This window comes from Cannabis sativa, chromosome 2 (genome assembly GCF_029168945.1).
Source record: "Cannabis sativa cultivar Pink pepper isolate KNU-18-1 chromosome 2, ASM2916894v1, whole genome shotgun sequence".
Classification (NCBI taxonomy): domain Eukaryota; kingdom Viridiplantae; phylum Streptophyta; class Magnoliopsida; order Rosales; family Cannabaceae; genus Cannabis; species Cannabis sativa.
The window spans coordinates 61,964,535-61,978,614 of record NC_083602.1 but is presented as its reverse complement, the minus strand read 5'-3'; the positions used below and the strand labels follow the sequence as shown (position 1 = coordinate 61,978,614).

General features: G+C 28.9%; 2 protein-coding genes and 1 non-coding gene across 3 annotated transcripts; 2 read left to right on the top strand and 1 right to left on the bottom strand.

The window, feature by feature from the left end:
- Nucleotides 1-6,822: 6,822 nt before the first annotated feature.
- On the bottom strand, nucleotides 6,823-7,426 carry LOC115710201 (cytochrome P450 85A-like). The gene is made up of 3 exons (XM_061110733.1): nucleotides 7,272-7,426; nucleotides 7,056-7,142; nucleotides 6,823-6,950 (listed from the first exon to the last, which is right to left on the bottom strand). Exons 1-3 carry the CDS (start codon nucleotides 7,323-7,325, stop codon nucleotides 6,846-6,848), a joined length of 246 nt encoding a protein of 81 aa, XP_060966716.1. The 5' UTR covers nucleotides 7,326-7,426; the 3' UTR covers nucleotides 6,823-6,845.
- Nucleotides 7,427-11,268: 3,842 nt separating this feature from the next.
- On the top strand, nucleotides 11,269-12,525 carry LOC133035061 (uncharacterized). The gene is made up of 4 exons (XM_061110732.1): nucleotides 11,269-11,325; nucleotides 11,407-11,517; nucleotides 11,935-12,106; nucleotides 12,281-12,525. The coding sequence occupies exons 2-4, from the start codon at nucleotides 11,411-11,413 to the stop codon at nucleotides 12,380-12,382; spliced, it is 381 nt and encodes a 126-aa protein (XP_060966715.1). The 5' UTR covers nucleotides 11,269-11,325; nucleotides 11,407-11,410; the 3' UTR covers nucleotides 12,383-12,525.
- Nucleotides 12,526-12,743: 218 nt separating this feature from the next.
- On the top strand, nucleotides 12,744-12,879 carry LOC133035313 (small nucleolar RNA ACA64). The gene has a single exon (XR_009686584.1). It is a non-coding gene; the product is annotated as a small nucleolar RNA ACA64 (small nucleolar RNA).
- Nucleotides 12,880-14,080: the final 1,201 nt, after the last annotated feature.

Below are 14,080 nucleotides of genomic sequence, written 5' to 3'. Positions count from 1 at the left end.
CAAGTGAAGAAATCAAATTTCTTTTAGCTTCCTCACTCACCAATCAATCCCAACAACCATGAATTCAATTCAAACATACATTAACAGACCTTATTCAACTTAGATAACAAACCTAAACCTTCACCAAACCTACAGCTTTGAAAACTTTCAAAAAAAGTAACAAACCTAGCTTAGAAACCTAAGAAAACATCAAAACAAAAGGATGAACTTACCTAGGGTGCAAGGTTGACTTGAAGGTGGAGTTTAGCTCTGAAAATTGGAGTTGGCTGAAGCAAAACAATCCCCCTAGTGGCTGGTTTCAGCTGCTCGAAGGAAGAGGAGGAAGAAGGTTGAGAAAAAAATGTTACTTGCCTTGGAAGAAAGCTTCCTCTTCCTTTATAAATGCTTTGTTTTTTTTTTAAAAAAAAATATAGGCAGCTACAAAATAAAACAAAAACCAACACCTAAATTACTAATCTACCCCTCTTAAATATTAAATTCTTAAAAAAAAAACCCTAGGGGCATTTTGGTAATTTTACTAATTCCCCAATCCGACATTCTAATAAAATTCTAACTTAATCCGGGATATTCTCAAAATAATTCTTTCATTTAATGTCGTGACATTGCTAACCACATAGCTAAAATTCCACAATTGCCGGGCCCGAAATAACGTATTTCATTAAATAATTTCTCAACAATTTACCTAAGTAAGATCATAATCCTACTTCATTTTCCAAGTAATTACATATTTAATAAAATATGTCCATTTAAATATTATTTATTTTCTGGGATATTACAGATGGCTCCCTTGGTCAAGATAATAATTTGTAACAGGTATAATTTACAATCTTCTTTCATCTGTGTATGACCTAGCAACATGATAGGACCCATCCAAAGTGTGCCTGTGTGAGCCTATGTGTTTAATTTTATTATAGATGCATATAGGTTAATGTTGCTAAAATAAATTGTCATAGTTATTGATAGAATTTATTTAGGCCCATTTAGTTTTTGGGCCTATTCAATTAATAACAGTTGTTCTTATTAAGGTTAAATTCCTCTCTTTTGGGCCTTGTGTGAGAGTTGGGAGCCATAGAAGTGGGTACGACATACTGAACCCAGCACCCCCTCACATGAACCACCCCAATTGTGAAGGCCCATTTGCCTGATTTGAACAACTGTACTAGGTTAATTAAACTAGTTTAACCTAATAAAATTTATTAGCAACATAATTAATTTCATTTATTTTGAAATTAATTTAAGAAAAATATAGTTTAAAGAATTTTTTATTCTAAGCTAAACTATATGTATTTTCTTGTATTTAATTAAATATAGAATTATAACCATCTAGATTCTTTCTGGAACTTAATTTAAATTTTTCATTAAATATTCCTATTTAAGTTGATATTTAGTTATCTTCAACTAACCAACTTAAATCTGAATATCTTTTGGATTTAAAATTTTAAAATTAAGTTGAGGAATTTTAGGCATTGGTTATTAAGATTCTTTAGATATTTTTTTAAGTTAATATCTTTCCGAATATTAACTTAAAATGGAATATTTTCAAATTAAGTGGTTACAACTTAATTTTTGATATTTAATTAAATTTAAATTTGAAAATATGTAAGTTCTAGATTTTTTCTAATACAACTTAAATTAGATATTTTTCAAATTTTTGTGGAAAAGATACTTAGTCAAATAAGATATTTTCTAGATAGTTATTTCTAGACTACTTATTATTTCTAATATTAAATAGGAAAATACTATAAATTGTGAAATTAATTATTTAAATAATTAATTTTGGTACAATTTATTTTAAGTATATTTTTCCTAGTATTAAACTAGAGATTAATAATTAAGCCTTCTCTACACTTAATTATTTATTTCTTGAATTTAATACATTTAATTAATTTGAAAAATTAAATATCTAAGTTGATTTTCATCATGATACTTAAATATTTCTTTTTCATGACACTTAATTAAATAGAATATTATTTTTTAGTTGAAATTTATTCAACTAAATTTAAATAATTTTCAAAATATATTTTTTCTTTATTTTATTAATCAAATTTCGAAATTGCATTTCTTAAATGCTAGAATTTCGAATTTTATCTTGAAAAATAGATTAAGTTGTGAACTAATTATTTATTTTAATTAATTCTTGGATCAACTTAAATCAATGATTTTTTCATTTATTGATTAATTTAAAATAAATTGAATTAAAGTATATTATTAGAAATTGAATTAATTAGTCAAAGGAAAATCTAGATAGATGATATTTTTGCTTGAAGTATTTTTCTAGTGTATTTAATTAAATAGAAAATTAATATTTAAGTTGATTTTCATCATCATACTTAAATATTTGAAATTTTTCTTATATATTTAATTAAATAGGAAAATTATATTTTTTGTTGTAAATTAATTTTATTAATTAATTTTGGGCCAACATTAAATTAGAATAATTTTTCCAGGATTTATTTTTTATTTTAATATGCATTTTTCGAAAATTGTATTCTTATATACTTTAATTTTTCGAAATGCAATATATATTTATAGAAAATTAAATTTGAGTTGTAAATTAATTTAAATTAATTTTGTAACAACTTAAATTGAATATTTTTCTAAATATTTATTGGAAATTATTACTAAGATGGAAATAATTCATGTTATTTTCATATCCATCTAAGTAAAATTTATAAATATTAAATTAAAATTTATATTTGGAATTTTTCATTCTAAATTGGAAATTTTAATTAAATAAATATATATTTAAAATAAATAGAATAAATAAAGAGAATCAAAGAAAATACAACTCACTTTAAATAATGAGCTTGATTATTATTAAGACATTCGATCTCCATTGTGGGTTTTACACCGCGTTTGTTTTAGTGAGTAATCCTCCATAATGGAGGAACGTTCATTAGCAATTTCGCACCGTTTAACCTCGCATGATAAGTAGTTTGTAAGTGTTTTGTATGGTATGGATCACCCTAATGGTGGCGACCATACTTGACTTGCAAATTATGAAACAATGGTGGAAGCTCATAAGATAGAATTGCCTTGACTCTCGCCTAAACGGGACAACGCTGAATTCCAATCTTGATCGAATAAAAGGTTGCTAGAATGGTTATCATTTTAGATGAGCTGACAACTCTATTCAATGGATGATGCTTTGACTCTCGCCTAAACGGGACACTGTATCAGTTTGTTGAAAAATCTTGGGAATTATTTAGGATTGTAAGTTTTAGTATTTTCACTTGTCATTCCTACTTGCTATATGTTTATAATTTCTGAATTGTGTATGAATTTATATTGAACCATGTTATTTTCTGTTATTAAGTTGTAGTTTAATTTCGAATCTTCATTGTTGGTCTAACATGTTTGTTTTTCTAATGAGATAAATCCCTAATGGATTTTCACCATTAGACATACATAATAGTGTAAGATCTCGAAAGATAAATATTGTATATGAAACATCTAGCTGTTCATCAATTGATGACACCTTAGCCTAGTATTTTTACAATATGAAACAAGAAGATTACATAAATAAGATTACTATGTCTTTCGCTAATCGAAGCATCGTTGGATTCTTATTTATAAACGAAATTATCCTAATTCCTCTTAGCTTATTCATTTCGAATTAGCTTCAAAACATATCATTGGATGAATGGTCTATAAATCATTTCATGTCATTATATTTTCTCTTAAGAAATTAAATGATGCCTATGATTATAATCCCGAAATTATATTCCCAATTGATATAAATCCTCAATCTTAGAAATCTCCTACTTGTATGGGCAAATCTGACTTAGAGTTTGTATTAGTAGTGCTGGTCCAAGATAGAATTACTCATAATATTTGGTATAAATTTAAGTCTTTGACTTTAATTTTAGATTCCAAATAGAAATTTTCTTATATTTCTAATTCCAGAATACAATACAGTTACACTTTCTCAAGTTTTTAATATCCATCTTCTATTAATGGATTAAAACTGTATGGAATATGAGTTAGGTATTCTGTGACCAGGATCCACTTGCAGTATTCTAAGAACTCTTTGATGTAACTAAACCTATGTCATCATAGACACTACCACATTTTTTTTAATCTATGGCATTTGTATCTTGTTCATAGTGGATTTGACAAGATCAATCTCTGCAAAGAGTTAATATGCCTATATCCACTGAAAGTAGTTCATCTCATTCGCAGATGGATGTACATTCAGGGGTGGATATGAGTTTTTCGTTGTATTCTTAAAACGATAACTCTAGATTATACCTTTTAGCAAAGAAATTTGAAATGTTTGAAAAATTTCATTAATTTCTAGCAATGGTTAAAACCATTAAGGTAAGTGGTTAAAGATCTTGCGAACTGATAGGGGTGGAGAAATAGTTAGTAGATATGCAGTTCAAAGATCATTAAATTGATTTTTGAATTATATCCAAACTTACCTCCCCAGAAATTTCGAGTTGCATATTGATGATTAGTTAGTAGTCGTTGCCTAATTCCTTCTATGGTAATACAATTTCAGAATGATGTAATGGTTGTATACTTAATGTAAATCATTACTAGATTCATGGATGACCTAATCAAAATCTTAAGAAAAGCTAGAACCATTAACCATGGTTTGTTAGCTATTCTAAGTGATTAGGGGTGGACCATCCCATTGTCAATAGATAAGAAAGTGTTTGTTCAAACAAATACTACTTTTCCAAGATAATGACTAAGTCTGAAAACAAGTAGAAAATAAAGGAGATATTTTTCTTGATTCCAAAAGTGTTCTATCATCTTATATAACATATGATGATCCCACTGCCTCTGTTGTCTTGTCACAACCGAAGAGATTAATACCATTTAGTTTTCTTAGACATAATTCACGGTACCTTGTCGTAGTGGGAGAGTTTCTAGAAACTCACCTTCTCATGACTTGGGAGACACTAGTGATTAAAATCCATTGTGAGTTTAAACAAGTAATGGATTGTCAAGATAAGAAAATAAGAAGAAAGCCAATGGAACTATGGTTTAATCCATTCACATGGAATAACCTAAAGCTTTCTATTACAAGGACATAAAAGGAAATTTCGTTTATAAGTCCATTCAATGGACTTAACAAACTTCCTGTTCCTAGTATTATAGGTTTGAGTTTATCTAAACCTATGGCTTATGGTATACCTGGTAATTACTTACTCTAATGCAAGCAACTTACTTTAGTAAGATGCTGAAGCATTTTCTTTCTAATGGAAATCTATAGAAGCTTCACAACTTCTAAGGCATAGATTTTATTTATCTAAGGAAAAGTCTCAACTATTCCAGAAAAGATAAAGCCATGAAAGAATTTCTTATTTCAACAGTGAGAGGTCTTAGATATGCTTTTGTATGCCTTAGACCAGACACCTGCTGTTGAGTGGGAGTAATGAGTAGGTATCAAATTAATCCAGGAGAAGAACATTGGAAGACAATCAAGTAAATCCTAAGATTAAGAAGAGGAACTATATGTTAGTCTATAAGGGAGTGTTTAAAACTCTTAGACTACACCATATCAGATTTCAAAAATTTGCCTTTGTGCTAGTAAATATTTCTGATAAGATGGTGGTTACTCTGGGGGTGGAATAGTGATTTTGGAGAAGTGTAAAAACCTATCTGAAGTCTCTAGGTCTACCAGAGAGGGACTGAATGTTAAGGTTGCAGGAAAGGTACTTATTCAGTCTAAGGAAAGTTCTATACATTTTGGCATCATTCCAAACTGCCTTAAACTACTAGTGTTAATTTCCTGATTAACCAAATGTAGTTGCCAAAGATATAGAATCCAGTATCCCAAGAGAGTAGACATATAGAGAGGAATTTCACATTATCAATGATTTTGTGATTAAAGGAAGAGTAATGGTGGAGAAAAGGTTGTGGTTAATTCAACCTTTCAGATCCTATTACGAGGAGTTTACTACTACTACACTTGATTTGTATATCAAGGTGTTGAGATTATTTGAAACGCACTTTTTGTTTTATATTAGTGCAAGTGGGAGTTTGTTGGGTTTTATGCCCTAAATAAAACTCATTTCAATATAATCAGATTTACTTATTAATATAGATTAGAAATAACATTTAATGTTGCATGGTTCACACACTACTACAAAAGGCCAAATTCGCGACGGTCCCAAAAACGCTTTTTTTGGGGATCCGTCGCTAAAAAAATTATCTGAGTGTTTAAAACCGTCGCCTATATTGTACTATAGGCGACAGTTTTGAACACTCGTAAACAATAGGCGACAGTTAATAAATGTAGAGAAAAAATTAAAAAAAAAAAATTGATGCACTATTCGCCACGGTTTAGAACCGTCGGGGAAAGTATTCGCCACAGTTTTAAAACGTGGCTCATTCTTTGCCCGACGGTTCAAAACCGTCGGGTATAAGGTTAAAGTAAAATTTTTCCCCCCATTTTGCCTTATTATTCCCTCCATTTATTTCCATCTCTCACCCACTCACTCACTCCATCTCACTCTCTCGATCTCACTCACTCTATCTCCCTCTCTTGATCTCACTCACTCTATCTCCCTCTCTCGATAATCTCCCTCTCTCGATCTCACTCATCTATCTCCCTCTCTCTCTCTCTCTAACGGTGACGGAAATCACACCACCGGCGACGCAGCTCCGCCACCCCTCCACTGCCGAGAGCCCCTCCTTCAACCTCAGATCCGATCATCGATTCTGCTTCAGCTCTTGATACTCTGGTATGCTCTCTCTCTCTCTCTCTCTCTCTCTCTCTCTCTCTCTCTCTCTCTCTCTCTCTCTCTCTCTCTCTCTTTCCTTTTTCAAATTTTTACAGAATTAGTTTTCTATTTTTTGGCTAAGTTGATATATGGCTATGACCTATGAATCTAGGCTTGAAATCTTCCAAACTCACCATTTAGTTCCATGTCTTTAGTGGTTTTTCTAAGAACACCATTGACAATCGTAGCTAATCTCGAGGTTTCAAAAATCACCTGCAATTAAAAAAATTAAAGCAAAAAGATGTTAATGCTTTAAATTCTTAAGTGTCTGAATAAACCCAGATAGAGCATCTTTAAAAAGGCATTGAAATCTCTTACCGCACGAGTAAACCTCATTGATTTGAGGTCATTTAAGTCAATGGGGTCCTCTGGTTTTTTCTTTTCTCTAATTGCCAAGTGTTCTTTCTGCAGATTGTAACAAAACAAATTAGAACAACAATGATGAGCAATAAAACATTAATGCTTTTTTTTTTTTCAAAATATATATATTATTATTAAACTTTACTCATGACTTAGTCCATTATTTAAACTTACTCTGAGTTCTTCAAGAACTTTAGGGTGATCATGGAGATACTTAACAGCCATCATGGAAGTGGTGGAGACAGTTTCATAACCAGAATATAAAATTGTGATTATTTGATCAATGATTTCATCATCAGAGAGTTTATATTCTGGTCGACGGAACTGTTCCCACAGGTGCTTTCAAAATGAATTTTATGTCCTGTAGTTGGTTTTTGTGTAGGGGATAAAAACAAATTCTTAATATTATGAGTTTATGTTTCATATAGGATCTGGGTTATCAAGCTCTGCAGCATTTGTTTGCTCTTCCACTATTGCTATTATGGCTGCTTTTGATGTGAACTTTCCAAAGGTATGGTCTTTCCACTAATTTTCACATTAATAGTGAGTGCACCAAATAGTGAGTGCACAAATATTCCAATATTTGGGTAAGTTTACATTTGGGTAAGTTTACATTTGATGTAATCTTTAAATTTCTTTCAGTTGTTCACTAGAATGGTGGTAGAAAATTGTTTGTTTAGTTTGTTTTATTCTCTGATTCTAAATGGGTTGCCCTTATAATTATAGAAAAGCTTATTTTGAAGGAGAAGGTTTTCGGCAATTAATTTCTTAAGCTTCAGAAATTATATATTATATGGTAGAATTTGTGGTGTAATTTATATATCTATTCTATATAAAGTGTGCCTATATAACTGAAATTCTTGGTTTATGAGAAATTTATGGGTAACTTTTTATTTTTATTTGATAAAATAATAAAATATTATTTATATATAATAAAATAAAAATAAAACAATCCTATTAATATTTGAATTGATATTTAGCATATTTTAACTCTATATATAATCACAACTATAACTCTAGAAATTAAAAATATATATATATAAAATAATCGTCCATTTTATTTATATTATTTAGAATACTTCATTGTGGTTCAAGATCACAATGAACAGAAAAAGTGGCAAAAACACAAATGTAGTTCAAAATCATAGTAAACTAAGAAATAATGAGAAGAGATTATTAATCATTAAATATTCTCAGTAAACACACTCAAAGAATCGCATTGAGAGAGGAAAAAAAAATACCAATTGTGATATATATAAATAAATAAAAGCGAAGAATATTATATAATTATTTATATTCTATATAAAGTGTGCCTATATAATAGGAGAAATTGATGGGTGACTTTTTATTTATATTAAAAATAAAATGATTTATTAATAAAAATAAAATAGTTTATTAATTTTGAAAATACAATTTTAAAAATTAAAAAGTAAAAACCAAACCAAACAGATTTTTTAAAATTACCAACCAATCAAAAAATTTCGTGTGGACTCATCTTTTAAATTTTCAGAAACATAAAACTTTTTTGAATTTTAAACTAATCAAGCCTTTGTGTACATTTTGATAATAGATATATATGGGGTGGATTTTTAAATAAATTTAATTTTGTAGGTGAAAAAAATGACAAAATTGGTTGTAAATCACAAAGAGATAATTGAGGTTGAAAGGATGAGTAGGGAACCGAATATAGTTTATGATCGTAGATGTATATTTATATTAAAAATAAAATGATTTATTAATAAAAATAAAATGGTTTATGAGAAATTCATGGTTTAAAATATTTAATTTGATATCTTAATTATTAATAAACAATACCATAAATATACATCTACGAACATATAAGAATTTTATTCTAAAACTATACGATCATAGATTAAGTGGTCAAGGTCCAAAGAAAAATAATAATTTCTTAAAATCTGAAATCAAGACACGAAAAACAGAAACTAATTGAATAGGACTCTATTCAATTGAGGTGTCGACCATGCATGGTAAGTAAAAAGCTATATATTAAATTTTATGCCATGATACAATTAAATATTAAATAAGAATTTACTACTATTTATATATTATATATATATTGCTAAAGATGCAAAAATATTACATTTATATATCCCACGATGTTTCAAAAATACTTATTTTGGCTTCTTTAACCAGCTGCCACACACAACTTACTTACTCTGAATTTATAACCATTTACAATTTTTTAACACTCAAAAAGTTACTGAGTTTGTTTTTAATAGCTCTACTTATTAAGGTAGAAAAATATTTTTAGATTGACTCCATTCTGTTTATTAAATGAATTATTTTCAAGTTGACACATTAACTTAAAAATGACACAATAATGACCTACTACAAAGTATACACTTATATTCATTCTATTTATTGAGAATCAAAACTTCAATCTTCTTCACTAGATTAGCCAGAGACACATAATATTTAGACATAAACACAGGACACAATATTATAACTCAAACTCAGAAACACTTAGTCGAAACTTGAATGAATAATGCCACTCTTTTAAGTTTTAAGACTGTATATGACTAGGCAATTATGGTTATTGTATTATTATTCTTGCTACATAGTTGATCATTTTTAAATTTTTGATGTAAAATTTCGTATTGTGAGCTTTTTAGAGTTTCTTATAGACTTCAATGAGTAATAGATTTATATAATTATACCTGGAATAAATTTTCATAATGTTGTTTGGTGGATTCCTATTTTGTTATTAGGTAACATAATATTATTATTCGTTAGGTCTGTCACAATTATTATTAAGTGAGAATGAATCAATTTAAAAATCTTTTACTATATTGAAATGTGAGATTGATTTTAATATGAGCTTAGTTATATTTAATTTTATTTTGTATATCTATTGTTTTATTTGAAAACAGGTGAATAAATGACTACACTATATACAACAATTAAGGACATCACTCCAACTACAGAAAGTTGGAAGAATAAAATGAGAGTGTTAAAAAAATTTGAAAAGCGGACAAATAAGAGTTCACCACTCAAATATCAAAAGCTTAATGTTAGCAGACAAAAAAGTATACAATCAGTTAATTTACTGTTGAAATTGTCAATACTCTACTAATAAATGCTATATTTTCTGAATTTTGCCTGTACTCGCGTTGCAACAAATTATTATTTCATAAATATTTTTTTTCCTTAAAAATGAACACAGGGTAATGATGTTGAACCTAATAACTAATAATATTTTTTTTAATTTTTAATTGTATCACTTTTTAATAACGTAGAAAAAAAACTAGCATAAAATTTAGTATACGTGCCTCGCACGTAACTTTTTACTAGTATATATATATATATATAAAAACTTATATAAGATTTTTATGAAAGAGAATGGAAGAAGATGAGATTGAGAAATCGACAATGAATTTTTTCTTCTTAACGTATGGACTTATTACATTCCATCATATAACATATATCTAGAGAGAGCTACACAATGCCATTATCTATACATACTTTTTTTTTTTTGAAGATTACATCTCATTTAGACTAAGTTATACCGCTATGTATGCCATTTGTATACTTTTCTTTTTAATAGTATATATATTGTGTATGATTCATGCTCTATTATTTTTCAAGTCTACATTAATAGTTGGTGTTATTTTGTCATAAGCATACATATATCAATTTTTACATTGGAATATTTGTGTTTACAGTTATTTTCACAGTATTTGAATATAATTTTTTTTTTAGATCCTTTCATAAGCATACATATATCAATTTTTCAGATAATAGTTCTTTTTTCTTTTTCTTTCTTTTTTCCTTTCCTTTTTTCAGCATTAGAAAATAGTATTTGAATTTCTGAACTTCTGATTTTTTTTACATCATTCATAATATTTACATTATGCTTTTTTTTTTTTAAAAAAAAAAAACCATTTACATTCTTATATAACACTTTTTTTCAACAAATAAAATTATCTATGAAATAAACCTAAAATTAAAAAAAAAATAAAAATTAAAAAAAAATATATTTTAAACCAAAATTTTATTGAATTATAAAAATTTATTGGTAGACTTCATACCTATCTCCGTAGCCAGAAAAAGATTTTTAATAAATTTTTAGAAAATTTTAAATAATTTATAATATCAAAAATAAAATTTATACAGAAAAAAATAATTGTACTCACAATAAAATATTGCGCAAACGTATTCTTGAAATTGATAATCCGGCTAAATGGATTATTGCCCCCTATAACAATTAGTAAGTAAATTTAAAATTTATAGTTTCATAATTTATAACTCTACATAATTTATGGTTAATCTAACATGTTTGTTTGTGTAGTAATATGTATCATTGGATGGTTGTACTTATCCAACCAAGTACACATACAGTAGCGTACTTGGATTCCAACAATGGATATGTACCAGAAGATTTAAAATACATTGTTAACACGTAAGTTCTATACATGCCTAAAATCTTAAGCAATCTGCTAACTTTATCCTTTTCTTTTGTTGTTGATTAGGACATAGTAACTGCATGTAGACATAGTAAATTTATCAACCAAGTGTTAAGAACCAATGCATATTTATTGTACTTAATATATGTGAAGATTGAATATGAAAAGTTTTGGAAAGAGAGAGTAAGAATGTTTGATTTCTTTTGTGGCTGTTTAATTATATATTGATTCCTCTAGTTATGAATGTGAGACTCATACAATACTCTATTTTTAAATTTGTAAGTAAAGACACATTAAATACCACCAAATTTGTTTTTTTTTTCTTTCTTTTCCTTATATACATATTAAATACAATTATAGGTGTTCTGAATAAGTGTGTGATATTTTATATGCTAATTTCACTTTTTGTGTAGGTCGCTCAACATAGTTAATAAAAGCTTAACTAACCGCAATGATCGTCCCATTGAGTGGATAACTCCGATATGTCCACAACAACCAGACGGGAAGCAATGTGGATATTATGTCATGAAATTTATTGAGAGTTTCATGAACGAAGAAGATCCAATACGCCGAGTGAGAGAAATGGTAAAATTTATCTTCTCGTAGTCATTATATATTACACAATAATACGTAAACATAGTAATTATAGTCTATTGTAAGCTTCTCTTTCACTAATTTCGTGGTAGTTAGCTAGGACTTAGTATAATGTATAAGGTCTTTTACTAATTAATATGTAATTTCTTTCATTTTTTTTTGCAGGGTAAGAGCGATCCGTACTCAAATGACGAGATGAATATTTTGCGTGATCAGTGGATTGAATATGTTCGAGCACAAGCAGTGCGACAAGGGCTTTTACAATGATCAATTTCTATTTTTGTTTATACTTTATCCTAACTAATTAGTGACAATATACAGTAAAAATTAATTAATGTAGGGAAAATTTTACTATGTAAAACAGGATCTGTTTAACTTTCACTAATGACAATATATATACTTTATCCTAATTATTTTTTTTTTTTTTTTACAATCCAATGACTGGCAAAACCCGTCGTTGAAAAATACGAAATTTATAATAGATTGAAAACATTATATGCCACGGTTTAAATCTGTGCTTAAAACATTATATGCCATGGTTAAAAACAGTGGCCTATAGTATAGGCTATGATTTAAAACTGTGGCTTATACTAAAGGCCACGGTTTTTACCTGTGCCTACAACATTATAGACCACGGTTTTAAACTGTGGCCTATACTATAGGCCACGGTTAAAAACCGTGGCCTATAGTATAGGCCACAGCTTAAAACCGTCGCCTATAGTGTTTACTATAGGCGACGGTTTTAAACCGTGGCCCATACTATTTTCCCGACAGTTTTCAACCGTCGTTAATTTTACTCAGTTTTCGCGACGCTCGTATAGGCGACGGTTTTATGAACTGTCGGGAATTCTTTGGCCGACAGTGTAAAACCGACGGGAATTTGGGATTTTTTAGTAGTGACATGATTTATTTCATGATTATAAGTACATAATGTATAAATTCATCTGAAACCCTTTTCACATACTTGATCTTGTTTATTGTGCTGTCAACACATTGGAAAGTAAACATGACTATGTGAATAAAGTTTCCTAGATTTATCAGACACAGGGTTTTACTGATATGATAATCTACAACAAGAGTTTACTTGCATTTGGAGAAGTGCTATGTTCTTTCCAGAGCATTGGTTAAAGTAAAGCTCAGGTTGGATGCATGGAGTATGCATCGGAAGGGACCGATATTGAACTTTGACTTAGATTTAATTAAACTTACCGTAAAATCTATTCAAGTCAATATCGCCTAGTTGATCCTAGAATCAAATGATCTTAATCCTGCTATGATTAGGCTCAATCTTGAAAGGCTATTCGTGTTCCTTGAATTGTTAGTTAAGCCTACCTTTTGGTCAGGGTGATACGTACTTTTTGGGAACACGGTAGCGCAATTGAGTGGGAGCGCTATCATAAACATGGAATCTATAGCTTCTATCTGGCGAATAGTAAGCAAAGGATGATCTCCTTCGAGCTTGACCAAACGAACATAAATGGTGGATACTCATTTCACATAAGCTGAAATATCATTTATAAGGGGTCAAGTGTTTTAAGGAATAAATACATTGTAGGGTGTAACGGTAATTTAATCCCTTTACAGTGTAGATCATTCATATAGAGGATCATTGATCACATTAGGATTATAACAATGGATAACTAATGATGTGTCTATATGGTGGAACATATAGAGCATTCTATATACTGAGAGTGCAATTCTAAGTTCTATGCGTGGATTCAACGAAGAATTAATAAGTTAGTGAATTTTAGTGCTAAATTCTTGATCTACTTATTGGAAGCTCGGTTATATAGACCCATGGTCCCCCCACTAGTTGAGATAATATTGCTTGTAAGACTCATGTAATTGGTTTTGATTAATCAATTATAATTCTCAAATTAGACTATGTCTATTTGTGAAATTTTCACTAAGTAAGGGCGAAATTGTAAAGAAAGAGTTTATAGGGGCATATTTGTTAATTATGAT

What these genes read in the sequence shown, in the direction of transcription:
- LOC133035061 (XM_061110732.1), top strand. Translation starts at nt 11,411, where the DNA reads ATGTATCATTGGATGGTTGTACTTATCCAACCAAGTACACATACAGTA. An exon ending in TTAAAATACATTGTTAACAC is followed by an intron (nt 11,518 to 11,934) that starts GTAAGTTCTATA and finishes CTTTTTGTGTAG; the next exon opens with GTCGCTCAACATAGTTAATA. An exon ending in TACGCCGAGTGAGAGAAATG is followed by an intron (nt 12,107 to 12,280) that starts GTAAAATTTATC and finishes TTTTTTTTGCAG; the next exon opens with GGTAAGAGCGATCCGTACTC.
- LOC115710201 (XM_061110733.1), bottom strand. Translation starts at nt 7,325, where the DNA reads ATGATGGCTGTTAAGTATCTCCATGATCACCCTAAAGTTCTTGAAGAA. An exon ending in AAGTTCTTGAAGAACTCAGA is followed by an intron (nt 7,143 to 7,271) that starts GTAAGTTTAAAT and finishes TACAATCTGCAG; the next exon opens with AAAGAACACTTGGCAATTAG. An exon ending in CAATGAGGTTTACTCGTGCG is followed by an intron (nt 6,951 to 7,055) that starts GTAAGAGATTTC and finishes TTTTAATTGCAG; the next exon opens with GTGATTTTTGAAACCTCGAG.